The 15,846-nt window shown below is 44.6% G+C and overlaps 1 protein-coding gene across 2 annotated transcripts in view; it reads left to right on the top strand.

The window, feature by feature from the left end:
• Positions 1-15,549, top strand: part of GPATCH8 (G-patch domain containing 8) — a 70,072-nt gene extending 54,523 nt beyond the window's left edge. For both annotated transcript variants that reach the window (XM_066587286.1, XM_066587287.1), the window contains 3 exons: positions 3,121-3,264; positions 9,792-9,922; positions 11,248-15,549. In XM_066587286.1, coding sequence (XP_066443383.1) covers positions 3,121-3,264; positions 9,792-9,922; positions 11,248-14,809 — 3,837 coding nt within the window. In that variant the 3' untranslated portion in view covers positions 14,810-15,549. The remainder of the gene's footprint in view (positions 1-3,120; positions 3,265-9,791; positions 9,923-11,247) is intronic.
• Positions 15,550-15,846: the final 297 nt, after the last annotated feature.

The raw sequence follows: 15,846 nt of genomic DNA on the forward strand, positions 1-15,846 counted from the left end.
AACCACATCAAGTCTGTCATTTGTGTTTTGTTTTTTTTTACCGTGTTAATCCTATAGCATAAATTACAGAATTTCTTTTTTCTGTGGATTGGTATGATTACGGCTGTACCAAAATTATTTAATTTTTTTTAGGTTTTTCCACTTTTTAAAAAAAAATTATTATTTTTTTTTTTTTTCATCGCTGCATTCAAATTCCCATAACCTTATTTTTCAATGGATTTTGTGTGATGAGCTGCAATTTTTTTTTGTTACTATATTAGGGTACATATATACGACTGTTTTGATCACTTTTATTATCAGTGTGTTTTGGGGGGGTCAAAATAAACAAAATAAGCATTTTTGGCTCCATTTAAAAAAATTTTTTTTATAGTTTTTGTTTTTGCCGTGCAGGATAAATAATGTATAAAATTTATTATACAGGTTGTCATAGATGTGATACCAAATATGAGGGAGTTTTTTACTGTGTGTGTGTGTGTGTGTATACATAGAGGGGAAAGTGCACAAAAAGGTTGTTCTTTTTTTCTTTCCTAAAATTTTTTTTTATAATTTTTTTATTTTTATTTTCACTGTAGGGGACTGGAACCAGAGAAGTTATGATGACTATGATAATGCATTGCAGTACTATTGTACTGCAATGTATTATCGCTTACAATGAGAATCACAGATAATGGCAGGCCCAGACGCCACTGTCTGGGATTACATAGTGGAGGGCCGATGACGTCACAGAGGAACCATTTACATGCCGTGATCTACATTGACTGTCGGTCAGAGATGACTCCCGCTACGGGATGGTGTAGGCTCACATTCTGAGCCTTTGCCATCCACAGTATATAAGTTCATGTCCTATTGCATTAAGGGGTAAATAGTGTTTATTTTTGTATACATGGTGCCAGAATTGCAGGGTTTCAGGTGAGACTGATCTCTGTATGGTCACTGAGTAACGGACGTGTAGGGAGTCGCACAGTAATAATGCGTTTAGCCCAAACATATTAAAGGCTCTGATATTGGAGCTACTTTCAAGGGTATGTGTGACGCCTTTTCTGTTAGCAAGTTTCTGCACCCGGTTCATAATATCTTCGTATTCATACAAGCCTCTGGATATACAACCCCAGTATCCTTAGATATGTCATTGGACATAAACCATGGGGGGGGGGTTTATATGATCCCTGAGTGAGGGAACTTTGTCACCGACATATATGGAATCACACTGAATATAGTGCATTTAGCACAAGGATATATGAAGGCTCTGATGTTAGAGCTACTCTCAAGGGTATGTGTGACCCCCAATATGACTAAAGTTCTATTGTCCACTTTAAACGCTCAATTCATAATATCTTCGGTGTGTTTCTCCGCGGGTCATCGGGACGTTAATGGGCCTGTTAGTAAATTTATGCAGATATTCAATAGTTTAGCCACCGACGACTCTCACAAATGTCTTATCTACTTAAAGGGGTTGTCTCACGGCAAACATCAAAATTTTACATTAGCCCATTCCCCCTGTCACCCCCCTGGCATAAAATAGCATTTTAAAGCAGTTTTTAAACCGCTTGCTACTCACCGATGTGATGAAAGATGAATTTATAAAATTCTTCTCCCAAGATGGCCGCCGGTTCTTTCCCAGGGATGCACTGTGGTTTTCTCCCATGGTGCACCGCGGGTCTTCTCCCATGGTGCACCATGGGCTCTGTGCGTTCCATTGCCGATTCCAGCCTCCTGATTGGCTGGAATCGGCACACGTGATAAGGCGGAGCTACGCGATGACGCGTAGAAGGGGCGGAGCCAGAACGCCGCTCGTGCCCGGACCGTCCAGAAGGGAGAAGACCCTTCTGCGCAAGCGCGTCTAAAAAAGCAAGAAGACCCCGAAACTAGACGGAGCCATGGAGACGGGGACGCCAGCAACGGAGCAGGTAAGTGAATAACTTCTGTATGGCTCATATTTAATGCACAATGTACATTACAAAGTGCATTAATTTGGCCATACAGAAGTGTATAACCCCACTTGCTTTCGTGAGACAACCCCTTTAATCATTGACAGAGAGTGCATGCGTGCCGGAGTCATAAAAAGTAAAGATCCTGGTGTAGATAGCGTTTGTACTAGAGCTGATCACGTGAACGCTCAGGGAGGTTTTGTAGGCGGCCTGCACACATAAACTGCGGGGATTTGTCTTATCATAAAAGACTATCTTATTGGCGGAAGACAGTCTTATATTAACGAGAGACCGCACGGATGCCGTAACTTTAGTTATCTACTTATGCTCAGTCCTACTAATGCTCCACAATAGGAGTCTCCATCGGAGCTAAGAAGTCGAGATGAAAATAATTTTCCAACCTGGCATATAACAAAAATTCAAGCAGAAAAGTCCTCTAGATAAAGTCTATCTGATCTGTTAGTATTAGAGATGGACCAAGGCTAGAAGTGCTTGCTAACTAACTGAAAGTTTAGATTTGTCTACCTAGACTCGCTAGAATGATGAAGCATCATTGCATAAGCTCTGGTCGGTATTAGTGTATCTTGAAGCCACTGGAAGCTAGGGGTTTGACAGAAGGAATGCCCCTCACACCCCTAGCTCCCGATAGGATCAATACTGTAAGGTCCTGGAAGGTGTGAAACTGCATTTGTGGGAGCCATAAGCAATGCAAGTGAGCAGCTGTGCTCACCGGCTGTACCCCGTGGCCGCTGCTGTGGGCTCTGAACTGTCGTCCTTCACCGCCGTCCCTGTAGGTTCCCTGCTGTCCTGATGCACTGTCGGGAGGAGCGACCTGAAGCAGTGCAGCACGGGGCTTCCGTGTCTCTGCTGCGCTCCTCCTGTGCCTGCACGCCGTCAGTGATAGCACCACTGAAAAATACAACTTGTCCCACAAAAAACAAGCCCTCATACAGCCATATCAATGGATAAATAAGAGTTATGACTTTCTTTTTTTTAAGTGTGGTAGGAGAAACCAAAAAAAAAATGCGCTGTGGCCTCCAGGAGTTAGGTAGTGTTTGGTTTGTCCAAGTTTAGAGTCCCAGCAGTGTTGCATCCCCAATTTCGAGCTGCTGTCAATCTATGTAATGTAGGGAATGGTTTGTTGTGTTTGTAGAGTGATATACTTATTGTGGATGTATTTTACTCCATACAGGATTTTGTGGATAAGGAGAAAGCCATTGCAAAAGCCCTAGAGGAGCTGCGGGCAAACTTCTACTGTGAGTTGTGTGACAAGCAGTATCAGAAGCACCAGGAGTTTGACAACCACATAAACTCTTATGACCACGCACACAAACAGGTGAGGACAGATGTGGTTTATGGGAGTTATCGACGGGGATCTTCCCCGGTTGCACCATGCTCAACTGACCATGCATGTATGTTTTTATAGGGAGCTAAGTCGCTGTCGGCACACGTCCCCTTCAGACACCTCTAGCAGCGGCTTATCTCCTGGGAGAACGAAGGGTGGTACATGTGGAAATCCAATAGTCATACCAGATATAGATATAAATATATTCTCTTTGCAGAACGTAGAGATTGACTAAGAAAGGAGTTTTTTGAAATTCAAGGGGGTCAAAGTTTGTATGGGAAAATAATATCTAAGGCACCTAGAAACTTGGCCAAAACTATTGTACCAGTAATTAAACATGTAATTTTACAGATGTTCAAAAACACCACCCTAAATACTTGCTACTGATTCACACAAACCACCATAAGTCTGCGGTCTGACATATCAGCAGAACTGTTCTAGTTATTCCCATCACTATCAGGAGATAAAATGGCCAAACCATCCCAGTGATTCACCACGTGCTCCAATATCTCCGCACGCACCTCTCCAGCCATGCCTTGTGTATCGTACAGAGTATAGGATATTGCTCTATACAGGCAAGCACCAGCACCAATAATGGCTACGATGGTATGATGCGCCGATGAAATATGAAAACTGCCTAAAATAAAATCTGTCTTTGTTGCCCCTGGCAACCAATCACGCGCAGCACTTATTTTACCTCGGCAGTATAAGAAATAAAAGAGTTGTAATTGGTTTCTATATTACGGAGGTAAAGTTAAAGCTGAGCTGTGATTGGTTGCTATACTGCAGAGGTAAAGTTAAAGCTGCTCTGTGAGTGGTTATTATACTGCAGAGGTAAAGTGAAAGCTGTGCTGTGATTGGTTGCTATGGGCAGCAAAGACAGATTTTCTTTCAGACAGCTTTCATGAGTGGGTGCCGGGGTAGTTTTCTGTGGCTCACCATGCTATCAGTCTCACACATATGTATAGAAATGTGATTTTGTTTGTTACCCCACTATAGTCGTCTTCTCCTCATTCTAAAAAATGGTTGATAACTGGGAACCATAGACCACATTGAACAGGAGGAGATATTGGAGCACGTGGTGAATCACTGGGATTGTTTGGCCATTTCATCTCCTAATTATGATGGGAATAATTATAACCGTTCTGCTGACTATTCTGCTGATACATCGGACCGCACACTTATGGTGGTTTGTGCAAATCTGTAGCAGCCGGCCAAATATTTAGGGCAGTGTTTTCAATAATCTGTAAAATATGCCTTTATTTGTTCAATAGATTATTTTTTCCAAGTTCATAGATGCATTCGATAGTTTTCTCATAAAATTTTTTAACCCCCTTTTTCACCCCAAAGGCCTCCCTCACACAGACGCTTCTGTACAGAAGCGCTAAACGCTGTTCAACGCTCCCATTAATTTCAATGGGGCTGTTTACACAAGTGTCAAAACGCAGCGTCTTCAATGCTGCGCTTTGACAGCGATGAATGTTCTATCTTTTGGCCGTTTTCAGCCCTGCGTCTTTCATTAAAATGAATGGGCAGCAGTTTCAGCGACGCTGAAAACGTGGCACAACTTGGTACAACATGTGACCTCCGGGATTCCCTGCTATAGCAGAGCTGCAGGGTCCTACTAGAACCTGACCAGCTCTGCCGGTGACTAATGTCACTACAGGGGCTTCTATGGATGCGGCTCCTATGGATGCCCCAGCTATAGTGGGAAAGTGTCAAATAAAAGAAAAAAATAAACGTGAATATCCCCCAGAGGTCTTATATGATGTCACGGGGGACACAGATTAGTAAAAAACACAATTACTTACATCAGTAAGACAAAATTACAGAATAAAACAACAATATATACATAAGAAAGAAAATAACCCAAAATCAACACCAACCAAAACCGTCGCTGTAAGCGCCCTGTAAACCAAAACCATACATATTATATATCAAAACGTCTGAAGCAAAATGAGGAACCCATTCCCGTACCTTATTTTAGCGTAAATATACTAATTTAAAAAAAAAAACTAGAAATGATAAAATCATTTTTTCAAGCCTTTTACCCCCAATAAAACGGGGGGGGGGGACGATAAAAAAAAGTCAGTGAAAAAGATATGAAAAAAATCGCCCTGTATGTCACGGAAAAATAACAGCCAAAATAATTTTGATAGCTAAAGGAAAAATTCAGCGTAAAATAAATATTGCATTATATATGGTGTATATCTGGTCTGGGGGACCCCACAGAGCTGGCGGCTAGAACGAGACTAGTGAATTGCAGACACCACAGAGCTGGCGGCTAGAACGAGACTAGTGAAGTGCAGACCCCACAGAGCTGGCGGCTAGAACGAGACTAGTGAAGTGCAGACCCCACAGAGCTGGCGGCTAGAACGAGACTAGTGAAGTGCAGACCCCACAGAGCTGGCGGCTAGAACGAGACTAGTGAAGTGCAGACCCCACAGAGCTGGCGGCTAGAACAAGACTGGTGAAGTGCAGATGGCTCCATTCTTTTAGAAATGGAGAGTAATTTTATTAATACATGTGTATTGGACCCCATTTCTCAGTCATGGCTCTGACTACTCACCTGCTAATAGACCATGCCATGACAACTTCCTATTCGCTCCACAACTCCCTGTCTTTTTGTTGGTTGAATCAGCTTTGGCGCTTGCCTGGTAGTACTTCCCCCCCCCCCCCCCCCCCCCCACGTTTGCTTATTAACCCCTTAAGTGCTGATCATGATGGACACACAATATACAGACTCCCTTTATCACTCAGATGCCAGCCGGGTCTGATGGCTTTATATTACCTATCAGGCGGCCCTCGGCTATGTGACATAACACCTCTTAGGGCATCCCTAAAGGGCCTTTTACACAGACAGATAAATCGCCTGTAACGAGTGCCAACAAAATATTGAAGGGCTGCCGGCACTCTCTTACCTTGCTTCTCACTTGGCAGTTATTGGGAAGTGTTTGGCCCTTCTGGTCTTGTCCTGGAAGCTGCAGCGGTCATGTGATTGATGAACGGCACAATCACATGACGACACTAAGATTGGAGCCGCCGGACATTTACAAGGTGCCCTGTGCCGAATTGTCAAAAATAATAGAAGACCCCTTTTACAGTGTTGATTAGAGATGAGCGAGTATACTCGCTCAAGACGAAAGGTTCGGGTGCCGGCGGCGGGCGGGGAGAGCAGGGCGGAACGAAGGGGAGATCTCCCTCCCCCCCCCCCCCTCGAGTGGGCAGGTACTCGATAAAGGCAATGCTCGCTCATCTCTAGTGTTGATCTAAAACAATTCAGATTTCACTACTACATATTTTGTTGGATTTCTGTCATTTCCTATATAAATACCGTTTACCAGGCAAACAGTCCCAGGCATGGGTCAAACCACTAAAAGCAATCTGGGTCTATACACGGAGATATGCTTCCCCCGTTACCTTGGAATCACTTTGCTCCCTTTTTATAAAGCGGACTTAATATTTTCCTTGTGACAAAATACAAGCTGTTGTAAGACGTGTGGGCGGAGGAGCGATCAGAATGTGCTGGAACATCTTGTCCGCTTATAGCGTTCACCAAATACGTCTAGCCGTTTACGCAACGCTTTTCCAGCAGCCTTTAGCCCTACCTGTGAAGGAATCGGTGCCAATTAAAAAAATGATTTAGGGATTTGCTGTAAATTCAATCAGGGCCTTATATTAACTCCTCAGCGTCCAATGACTTACATTTACAACACGGGGAGAAGGGGGTTGAGGCAAAATGTATAATTAAGGCATACGGATGACATAGGCTCGGGAGCTGAGCCCACGCCATCTGCAGCGGGAGCCGGCCGTGACTTACAGCTTGGCCTCCTACTGGAACAGCGGGGATCAATGAAAACACAGACTTTCCTCCTCTGTTAAAGGGGTTGTCCCACGCCGAAACGGGGTTTTTTTTTGTCAATAGGCCCCCCGTTCGGCGCAAGACAAACCCAATGCATCAGTTAAAAAAAAAAAAAACCCGTTTAGTACTTACCCGAATCCCCGCGCTCTGGTGACTTCTTACTTACCTTAGTAAGATGGCCGCCGGTATCTTCACCCACGATGCACCGCGGGTCTTCTCCCATGGTGCACCGTGGGCTCTTTGCGGTCCATTGCCGATTCCAGCCTCCTGATTGGCTGGAATCGGCACACGGGGCGGAGCTACGAGGAGCAGCTCTCCGGCACGAGCGGCCCCATTCAACACGGAGAAGACCGGACTGCGCAAGCGCGTCTAATCGGGCGATTAGACGCTGAAATTAGACGGCACCATGGAGACGAGGACGCTAGCAACGGAGCAGGTAAGTGAATAACTTCTGTATGGCTCATATTTAATGCACGATGTATATTACAAAGTGCATTAATATGGCCATACAGAAGTGTATACCCCCACTTGCTTTCGCGGGACAACCCCTTTTAACCCTTCACTTGGTGTGATTAAAGTACAATGCCATGGCCGGTGATTGTTCGCTAATTTGATAATGCACTGTAGTACAGAAGTACTGCCCTGTATTATGTGAGCAATCATGGGATTGCAGGTACACATTCCTACAGGGACATTTAAAAAAAGTAACGGAAAAAAAAAACACCCCCCTTTTCTGTGCACTTTTCCTTTGTTTAAAAAGTGACTTAAAACAATATGCGTATTTGGTAATATCATATTTGTAACAACCCATACAATAAATTGAACACAACTTGTATCCCTCAAGGCAAATGCTATTTAAAAAGAAAAAAACTGAGCCAAAATGTTGTGGGTTTTTTTTTGTTTGTTTATTTTGCATCTTGAAAAATGCAATAAAATTGATGTCATACCCCAAAATGGTACCAGTTAAAGCTATAGCTCATCACACAAATACAAGTCCTCATGCAGCTCTGTCAGTGGGAAAATAAGAAAGTTATGAGTCTTTATAAGCAATGGATCCATCTAGCCCTGCCCCCTCTCTTGGTTAGAGAAGAATCATTATGAGAACCCCTCTAGCCTTGCCCCCACTCTTGGAGAACCCCCCCCCCCCTAACTTAAAATATGAGGAGATATGTAAGAGATCCCTGTAGCTCCGCACCCCCCCCCCCCCCTCACTATCGGTAATTCCAAAACTCTTTTGCGATCTTATCCCATAATTTCAATGGGGCTGGCACTGCTGCCACTGGCTCCGTTGATAATGATGGGCGATATCGCAGATTTTTTTATTGCATATTGGAGTGAGTGAAAACATTGCAAATGAGAATGAATCCATTGAAATTTATTGATTTCAAAATCGTGTGTTTTCACTTGCTCTCGCTTCACAAGAAAATCTATCACCAGTGTGGAAGAGCCCTAAGGGGCACGCTCTCCGTTGGCGTAAATGCTACGGATTCTGCAATGACTGTGACTGAGATTTTAACAAGTAGTGCAGGAAAAATCCACGTGGAATTGACATGTGGTGCAGATTTTACATCCACAGCTTGTCAATTGATTGCTGTAGATTTCACCCTGTGTTCTGCAGAGGGTGAAAGCAGTGACAGATTTGCAGCACATCTACATTGAAAATCCATACCAAAAGAACATGCTATTTGGTGACTCCTATCACAGTTACTGCTGCTGATTAAAGGCTTCTGTCACATAGTTGTAATAAAGGTGATGATAGTTCATCCTCCCTTACTGTATACTTATGGTATTTAGCTTATTTAAATGACTATAGAAGGTAATGATAATCGCACTGTCCTCCCAGCAGGCAGAGATGTTACTGGCTCTAGCTAGTCATGTGATGCTGTGCTGATGCATCAGGAGATTGATAGAGGAAGAAAAAGCAGGGAGAAATCTAAAAAGCAAGATGGTGTCTGATAAGTATTAGGCTGCACTGCATGGAAGTAACCGCAATATACATAGGAGACGTGACCGTGTGAGACAGAATTGGGTGGGGGTTGAGTGATAGAAAAATGAGTTTTTGCTGGAGTAGCCCTTTAACAAATCCCTCTCCAAAAAGCCTCAGTTGCCATTTTTGACCATCACAGCATAGAATCCCGCTGTGATGGACACATTTATGTATTTATATTCCTGCATGGTGGTTTCTGCCTCCCAGAATAACTTGCAGACATCACAGGCAGCTTAGTAGATAAGCCCCAGACTGGAGATTAAACCTGGCTTTACATACCTAAATCTGTGTACCGGGAGGCCCTCGGCCTGGCTGAGGGATAGAAAGAGAATTTCCCTGAGGACTGCTTGCTGAGGAAAATGGCAAGTTAAGAGATTTACTTTCACTTTTATCTGTAAATAAGAAGGAAAACCTGTAGCTGGTAATGCAATAAAGCTTAGGATGTATATAGATGGAGAGCAACACACACGGCATGCAGTGTCTGCCCGGCAAGTATGTACCTGATATTACAGTACATCCATTCCCTACATTCCGCTGCGTAGTCTTCATGTGTCTTCACCCATCGTCCCTCGGACCGCCGCGGTCTCCGGTGTTTGCTTACTAGGACATATATTGAGCATTTTTCTTACCGCTGATTTTCTCCTTACCTATCCCGCTTTCTCCATGCAGAGATTGAAGGACCTTAAACAGAGAGAATTCGCTCGAAATGTTTCTTCTCGTTCACGGAAAGATGAGCGCAAGCAGGAGAAGGCTCTGCGACGTCTTCTTGAATTGGCGGAGCAGAGGAAGCAGGCTGAAAGGTGAATGCAAGCGACCGAAAATATCCTACGTTTAAAGCAAAAAATAGATGTGCCCATGTAATGTATTTGTTAAACTCTGGTGGGTCGTTTTTATATTAACTGTCCTTGTATCTGGATATTACACCATTTACATAAAAAGTATTTATTTATTGCTGAAGAGGTTATCCAAGGAGGAAAATATTTATCCAACACCTTCTGGGTCTTGCACTGCCCACACCTCCACTCCTGCGCTGGTTCCAACACCGGGTCACATGGTATGAAGTCTTCCTCCTCTCTGATTGTTATGGACATCAGAGGGGTGTGGCTGTTTAACTCATTTCAATAACTAAGCCGGCCCGCTTGTCAGTCAGTCACACACTTTTACACGGAGCGATGATCGTTCGGATTCCTGCGATCCAGCGGGAATCTGAAGGATTATCGTTCAGTGTAAATGCATGCAGCAGATGAACGAGAATTCGTTCACTTGTCGTTAGTCCTTTAGTTTCTGCATGCAGTAAACTGAATGACGTATCGTTCTGGGTAAACAGTTCATTTATGAATGAGTGCTTCCTTACTGTGAATGGAGGCTTCTGGACTGGGAACTATCCCCATCCCGCTCTGCCTTTATTCAGTCAGCCATGGTTGTTCCTGTGTAAAAGCACAGGACCCATTATTGCTGGGGCGAGCTGTCAGGCATCTGCGCCCGACAGATCGTCCCGTGTAAAAGCACCCTATGTTATTGAAAGGAGTTGAATAGTCAGTCTACTGCGATTTATGTCACCGACAAGTGAAAGCGACCGGAAGACTCGATTGCACGTAACTTGGTGTCTGACCAGGGCCAGAAGTGGAGGTGCTGACACCTCTGGACCCGTACAAAATTGGGTAACTATTTTCCTCCCTGGATAACACTTTCAAAGGGAACCTCCCACAGTGAATATGCAATCTAATCTGCAAACAATATATTAAATAGCAGCAGGAGACAATAAGCAAATTGATGTATAATTTTGTAGTAAGGTTCAGTATAAGTTGTATTTTATTCAATTAGCTCTTAGCCCATTATGGTCTTTGGAGTCCAAGGAACGATCCTAATCAGATACCGTTACCTCTGCATGTAAGCTTCTATAGGGAAGGCTATCAATTTACTGTTGGGACCTCCCACTGGACTCCTAAGCCCAAAATCAGCAAGAATTTAAAGGGATGAAATGCAACTTCATATGGACTCTTACCACAAAACTATGGCTGAAACTGAGATAGCATTTTTAATGTGGCATGTTCATTTTAACTATATAGACAGCACACAGTTGCATATATACATTTGTCTTATTTCTATCCATTCTGTCTAACAGTGCTCCCGGAAGTGGCCCAATGTTCAAGACCACTACGGTTGCTGTGGATGATGATGCCTTGGAAGATGATTATGGACCCGTCAGTACCTGCTCAACGATGCAAGACAGTCCTACTCCTGTTCAAGAAGAAAAAGTGGTCCAAGCTGTCATCTGTGCTCCTACTCAACCCACTTCCCCAGCCGTAACGTTTAGTTTTAAAAGCACCTCTGCCCCATCCTCTCTTCAGAAAGTAGGTTTCTCCTTCTCTTTTGCCAAAAAAACGCCCTTGAAGTTGGAGTCTTCAGCGGCTGTCTTCAAGGATCACGGTGAGGAGGTGGGATCAACCGAAGAGGAAAAGGAAGAGGAAAGGGCAACCAGTGACCTCATGTGCTCTGTAAAGTCATTAGAGGGGGAGACTATTAAAGAGAATGAAATTAAAGAGGAAGAAGAGGAAAGCCAAGAAGATAATGGCGCATCCCTTGCAAGCACTTTATCAAAACTGAAGAAGATGAAGCGAGAAGAAAGGGGGACACATGCCGGTGAACCAGAGTACTATCACTACATGCCGCCTGCTCACTGCAAAGTGAAACCGAATTTCCAGTTTTTGCTTTTCATGAGATCCACCGAGCAAACTCAAGTGGAGAACATCCTCCAGAAAAATGAGAAGAAATCAGCTGTCCTTACCAAGGCCAAGCCTGCTAGACAGACTGAAAACAAAAGTGAGAAGAATACGGCTGCCGATGGCAAAACTTCTGTGCCTCAACCAGTTTCAAGCAGTGCTTCTCCAGTATTACCCAAAGTGGATAAGAAAGACGATGGAGTAGAGAAAGAAATGTCTAACATTACTAATGAAGAAGCTCCCAAAAGTTCTCCTACATCTGTGAAAGAACCGCAGGAAAGGCCCAAGCACCCAACTGGTCCTTTCTTTCCAGTCCTGAGCAAGGACGAGAGCACAACGCTGCAGTGGCCCTCTGAGCTTCTAATATTTACTCAGGCAGAACCTTCCATCTCTTATAGCTGTAACCCATTATACTTCGACTTCAAACTTTCCCGAAACAAAGATGGAAAGGCCAAAGCTGGGGAGAAACCTAAAGAGAACCCAGGTACAAGCAAAGATATTGTCACTGATGCTGACTCAAGCAAAGACCTGAATGTCACTGTTAAAAAGGAATCCGTCCCAGTAGTACATACTTGTGGAGCACAATCTAAAGTTTCTGCTACCCCTTCTGGTGATGTAAAACCCGAACCCCTCGAAGAAGGGAGCAAAGGTGAAGTTACACGGAAGTCTCACAAGCAGAAAAAGAAGAAAAAGCACAAGAAGAGCGGTAAGCGAAAACGGAAACACAAAGATGGAGACGAAGGTACTGAACAAAAAATGAAGAAAAGGAAGAAGCATAAGCACAAGAAGTCTAAAGTTTCTTCCAGAACTGTCTTGAAGGTTGAAGATGCTGAGCAAAGTACATCTCCTTCATTGGGCGCTCGCTCAAGAGACACAGCACCAGGAAAGCTGCTGACTAAAGAAGACAGTGCAGGAAATTCAAGTAATAAGCAGGACCTTCATGCTTCCTCCAAAGAGCCAGAGAACAAAAAGGCTAAAACAGACCCTAAGCTACAGCTTCCTCCTCCTGCACAATCCTCATCTTCCGCACCTCTCAGAAATACACCCACCAAGGTCAGAAACCGCCGAAGTAGTGCAGAGTATGAAAGCGAGGATGATGCCAGTAGGAAAAAATCCACATCTAGATACAGTGATGAGTATGAGTCTGTAAGCGACCGATCCAGAAGTCGATCCAGATCTGGAAAGCGACGGCGGTCATACTCTTCCAGTTCAGGGGGGTCTTCTGATGGAAGTCGATACAGTCATGATAGGAGTTATTCTGATAGTGACTACAGTGACTATAGCAGCGGGTCAAGGAGGCGATCCAAGCAACGGTCACCAGGTTCAGACTCAGACTCTGTGGCATCTAAGAGACATTCCACTAGACATAAATACTCCTCTTCTGATTACAGCCGTAGTCGCTCTAGAAGCAGAAGTCGCTCTAGAAGAAGTAGGAGTCGGGGTAGAGGTAGATCTAGTAGCAGTAGCCGGAGTCGGAGCAAAAGAAGGAGCCGCAGCTTAACTGGTCACAGCTGGAAGCGCAGCCGTAGTTACAGTAGGGATCGCAGTACAAGTGTTCGCAGTCATTCTGGAAAAGGATCTCATGGGAGGGACAGTGTAGATAGCCGTCGAAGTGTTAGGCGGGACTTTAACCGCTCTAAGATTTATCGTTCTCAGTCTCCGCATTATTCTCGTTCTTCTAGCCGAAGAGAGAGCAGTCGAGGGTTGGAAACGAGAGCAGCAAGTGGAGCTAACCTGCCTCGCAGTAGCACGGAGAAAGATATAGGGAGATGTTCCTTAACAGCAAAACAGCTCCTAGAGAAAATCCAGTCTCGGCGTTTAGAAAAAGCAGCAAGCACGTCGGAAGACCGCAACTCCAAGTCGGGATCGAAAGTAAAAGACCCACCTCAGGGATATTTTGGCCCAAAATTACCACCTATTCTTGGTACTAAAAATGCTCCATTGCCATTAATAGGCAAGCTGCCAGCAGGGTCCAAAGGCACAGTGCCACAAAAAGGTGAGAACGAGTCGGGAGAGACGTCCGTCGCTGTTGATGCCGAGCAGAAGAAAGAAGAGAAGACTGCGCCCCAGGTAAATGATGTCGTAGAGTCCGAACCTCCCGCGCCTGTTGCAGAACCAATCGCCCAAGAGGAATTAGTTTGCTTCCAACCACCTGCCGAAGGGTTTGGAGAGGGAACTGCACCTAATGGAAGTCTTCCGTTTCCACCACCCCATGGCAGAATGATGCCTCCACCACCTGATTCTGATTTCTTCAATGCTTCAACTTACCCTCCAGTTGCTGTTGATACAAGTTCTGTGCGGCCAGATGGGGAAGAGGAGGAGGAGGAAGAGGATGAAGAAGAGGATGAAGGTTCATTAGCACCTCTGGAAAGCCAGCCCATCACTTTTACTCCAGAAGAAATGGAAAAGTACAGCAAACTACAGCAGGCAGCTCAACAGCATATACAGCAGCAGCTGTTGGCCAAGCAAGTGAAGAATTTCCCAGCCGGTCTTATCCCACAAGCTCTGCAGCCTACAGCACCAACCCTCCAGCCTATACATATTCAGCAGGCACCCCCAGTATCTGCCGCCTCCTTAACCTCGGTACAGCATGCTATCCTCCAGCATGCTGCAGCTGCAGCGGCTATTGGTATCCCACCTCACCCACAACCTTTGGCACAGGTCCACCACATCCCTCAGCCACATTTGGCTCCCATCTCTCTTTCCCACCTTACCCACTCTCTCATCCCAGCCCACCATGCTGCTTTTTTAGCTAGCCACCCTATACACATAATTCCTGCGTCTGCCCTACACCCTGCCGGGCCTCTGACCCTTCATCACGTCCCCCATGCTGCCCTATACCCAACTCTGCTAGCTCCACGGCCCGCGTCTGCTGCAGCAGCCACAGCTTTGCACCTCCACCCTCTCCTTCACCCCATCTTCTCAGGCCAAGACCTGCAACACCCACCGAGCCATGGGACTTGAGATGATCTGAGTGTGCCCAATTTTACCTGCCAGATCATGGTTACATAGAAGGGGATTGAAGCTTGACCAGACACAACTGTAAAGGGGCCCCTCCAGTTGCCGGTTTCTGGATGGGAGGACATTATCCAACGCTGCTGGGTCATTCTCGTAACACTGTCCCAGTTCTTCTATGCTTCAGTTGACCTTCTAGGTCCGGTTTTGTCTTTGGGAGACCTGGACCGGAGTTAGAAACTGATCAGTCTGTATAATCTGTTCAAGTTGTATGGAAGATGAGTACACATGAAGGTGAAAATTTCCTTTTTATCCCCCCCCCCCCCTTGCCCAAAATTCTGTATTATCTGTATAAAATCCGCCCCTTACCACAAACAAGGCTGACCTTTCCCCACATTTGGGGAACACAAAGATGTCAACAAAACTAGTGACGATGTAGACACCTCCATGTCCACAATGGGGGGAGGAGGTCTAACACGACATCTGCACTCTGTATCATAATTTTTTTTTTTTTTTTTTTGCTGTAGTTGTATAATAATCCGAAGGGCAAAAAACTATAGTTTTCAGCTAGTTTGCAACAAAACGTATTTCTGCTGCTGTGGCATGTATATTTTATCAGACTCCTTTTTTTGTTGAGGTTTATGTATGATATAATGTATAAAAAAAAGTAATAAAGAGAAAACCTTTCAGGATTGCAGAAAACATGTAATATTATAAGGTGTAATAAAAAGAACAAACGGTTTGTGTTACATTTAGTGGTCGTATGTTGCATGAATGCCTAATCCTGGAGGACAAGCTCAGCCAGCCATGAAGTCATGTGACCAGTACCTGTTAGTGGAATGAAATGGGTTAATCACTGACTTTGGACTTATTTACAGATGACTATTTTTAGGCTGTTTACTTTGCACTGTTTCTTCAATGGCCTCAGTTGGCCGGGTTTGGTATGTGTATGGGGAAAAAAAGGAATATATATAATTTCATGTAAGTGAGTCCTAAGTGGCAAAGTAACTTGGTATTTCTTTGCTTGTAAAAACTACAGACCCCTC

The sequence above is a fragment of the Eleutherodactylus coqui genome, chromosome 13 (assembly GCF_035609145.1).
Source record: "Eleutherodactylus coqui strain aEleCoq1 chromosome 13, aEleCoq1.hap1, whole genome shotgun sequence".
Taxonomy (NCBI): domain Eukaryota; kingdom Metazoa; phylum Chordata; class Amphibia; order Anura; family Eleutherodactylidae; genus Eleutherodactylus; species Eleutherodactylus coqui.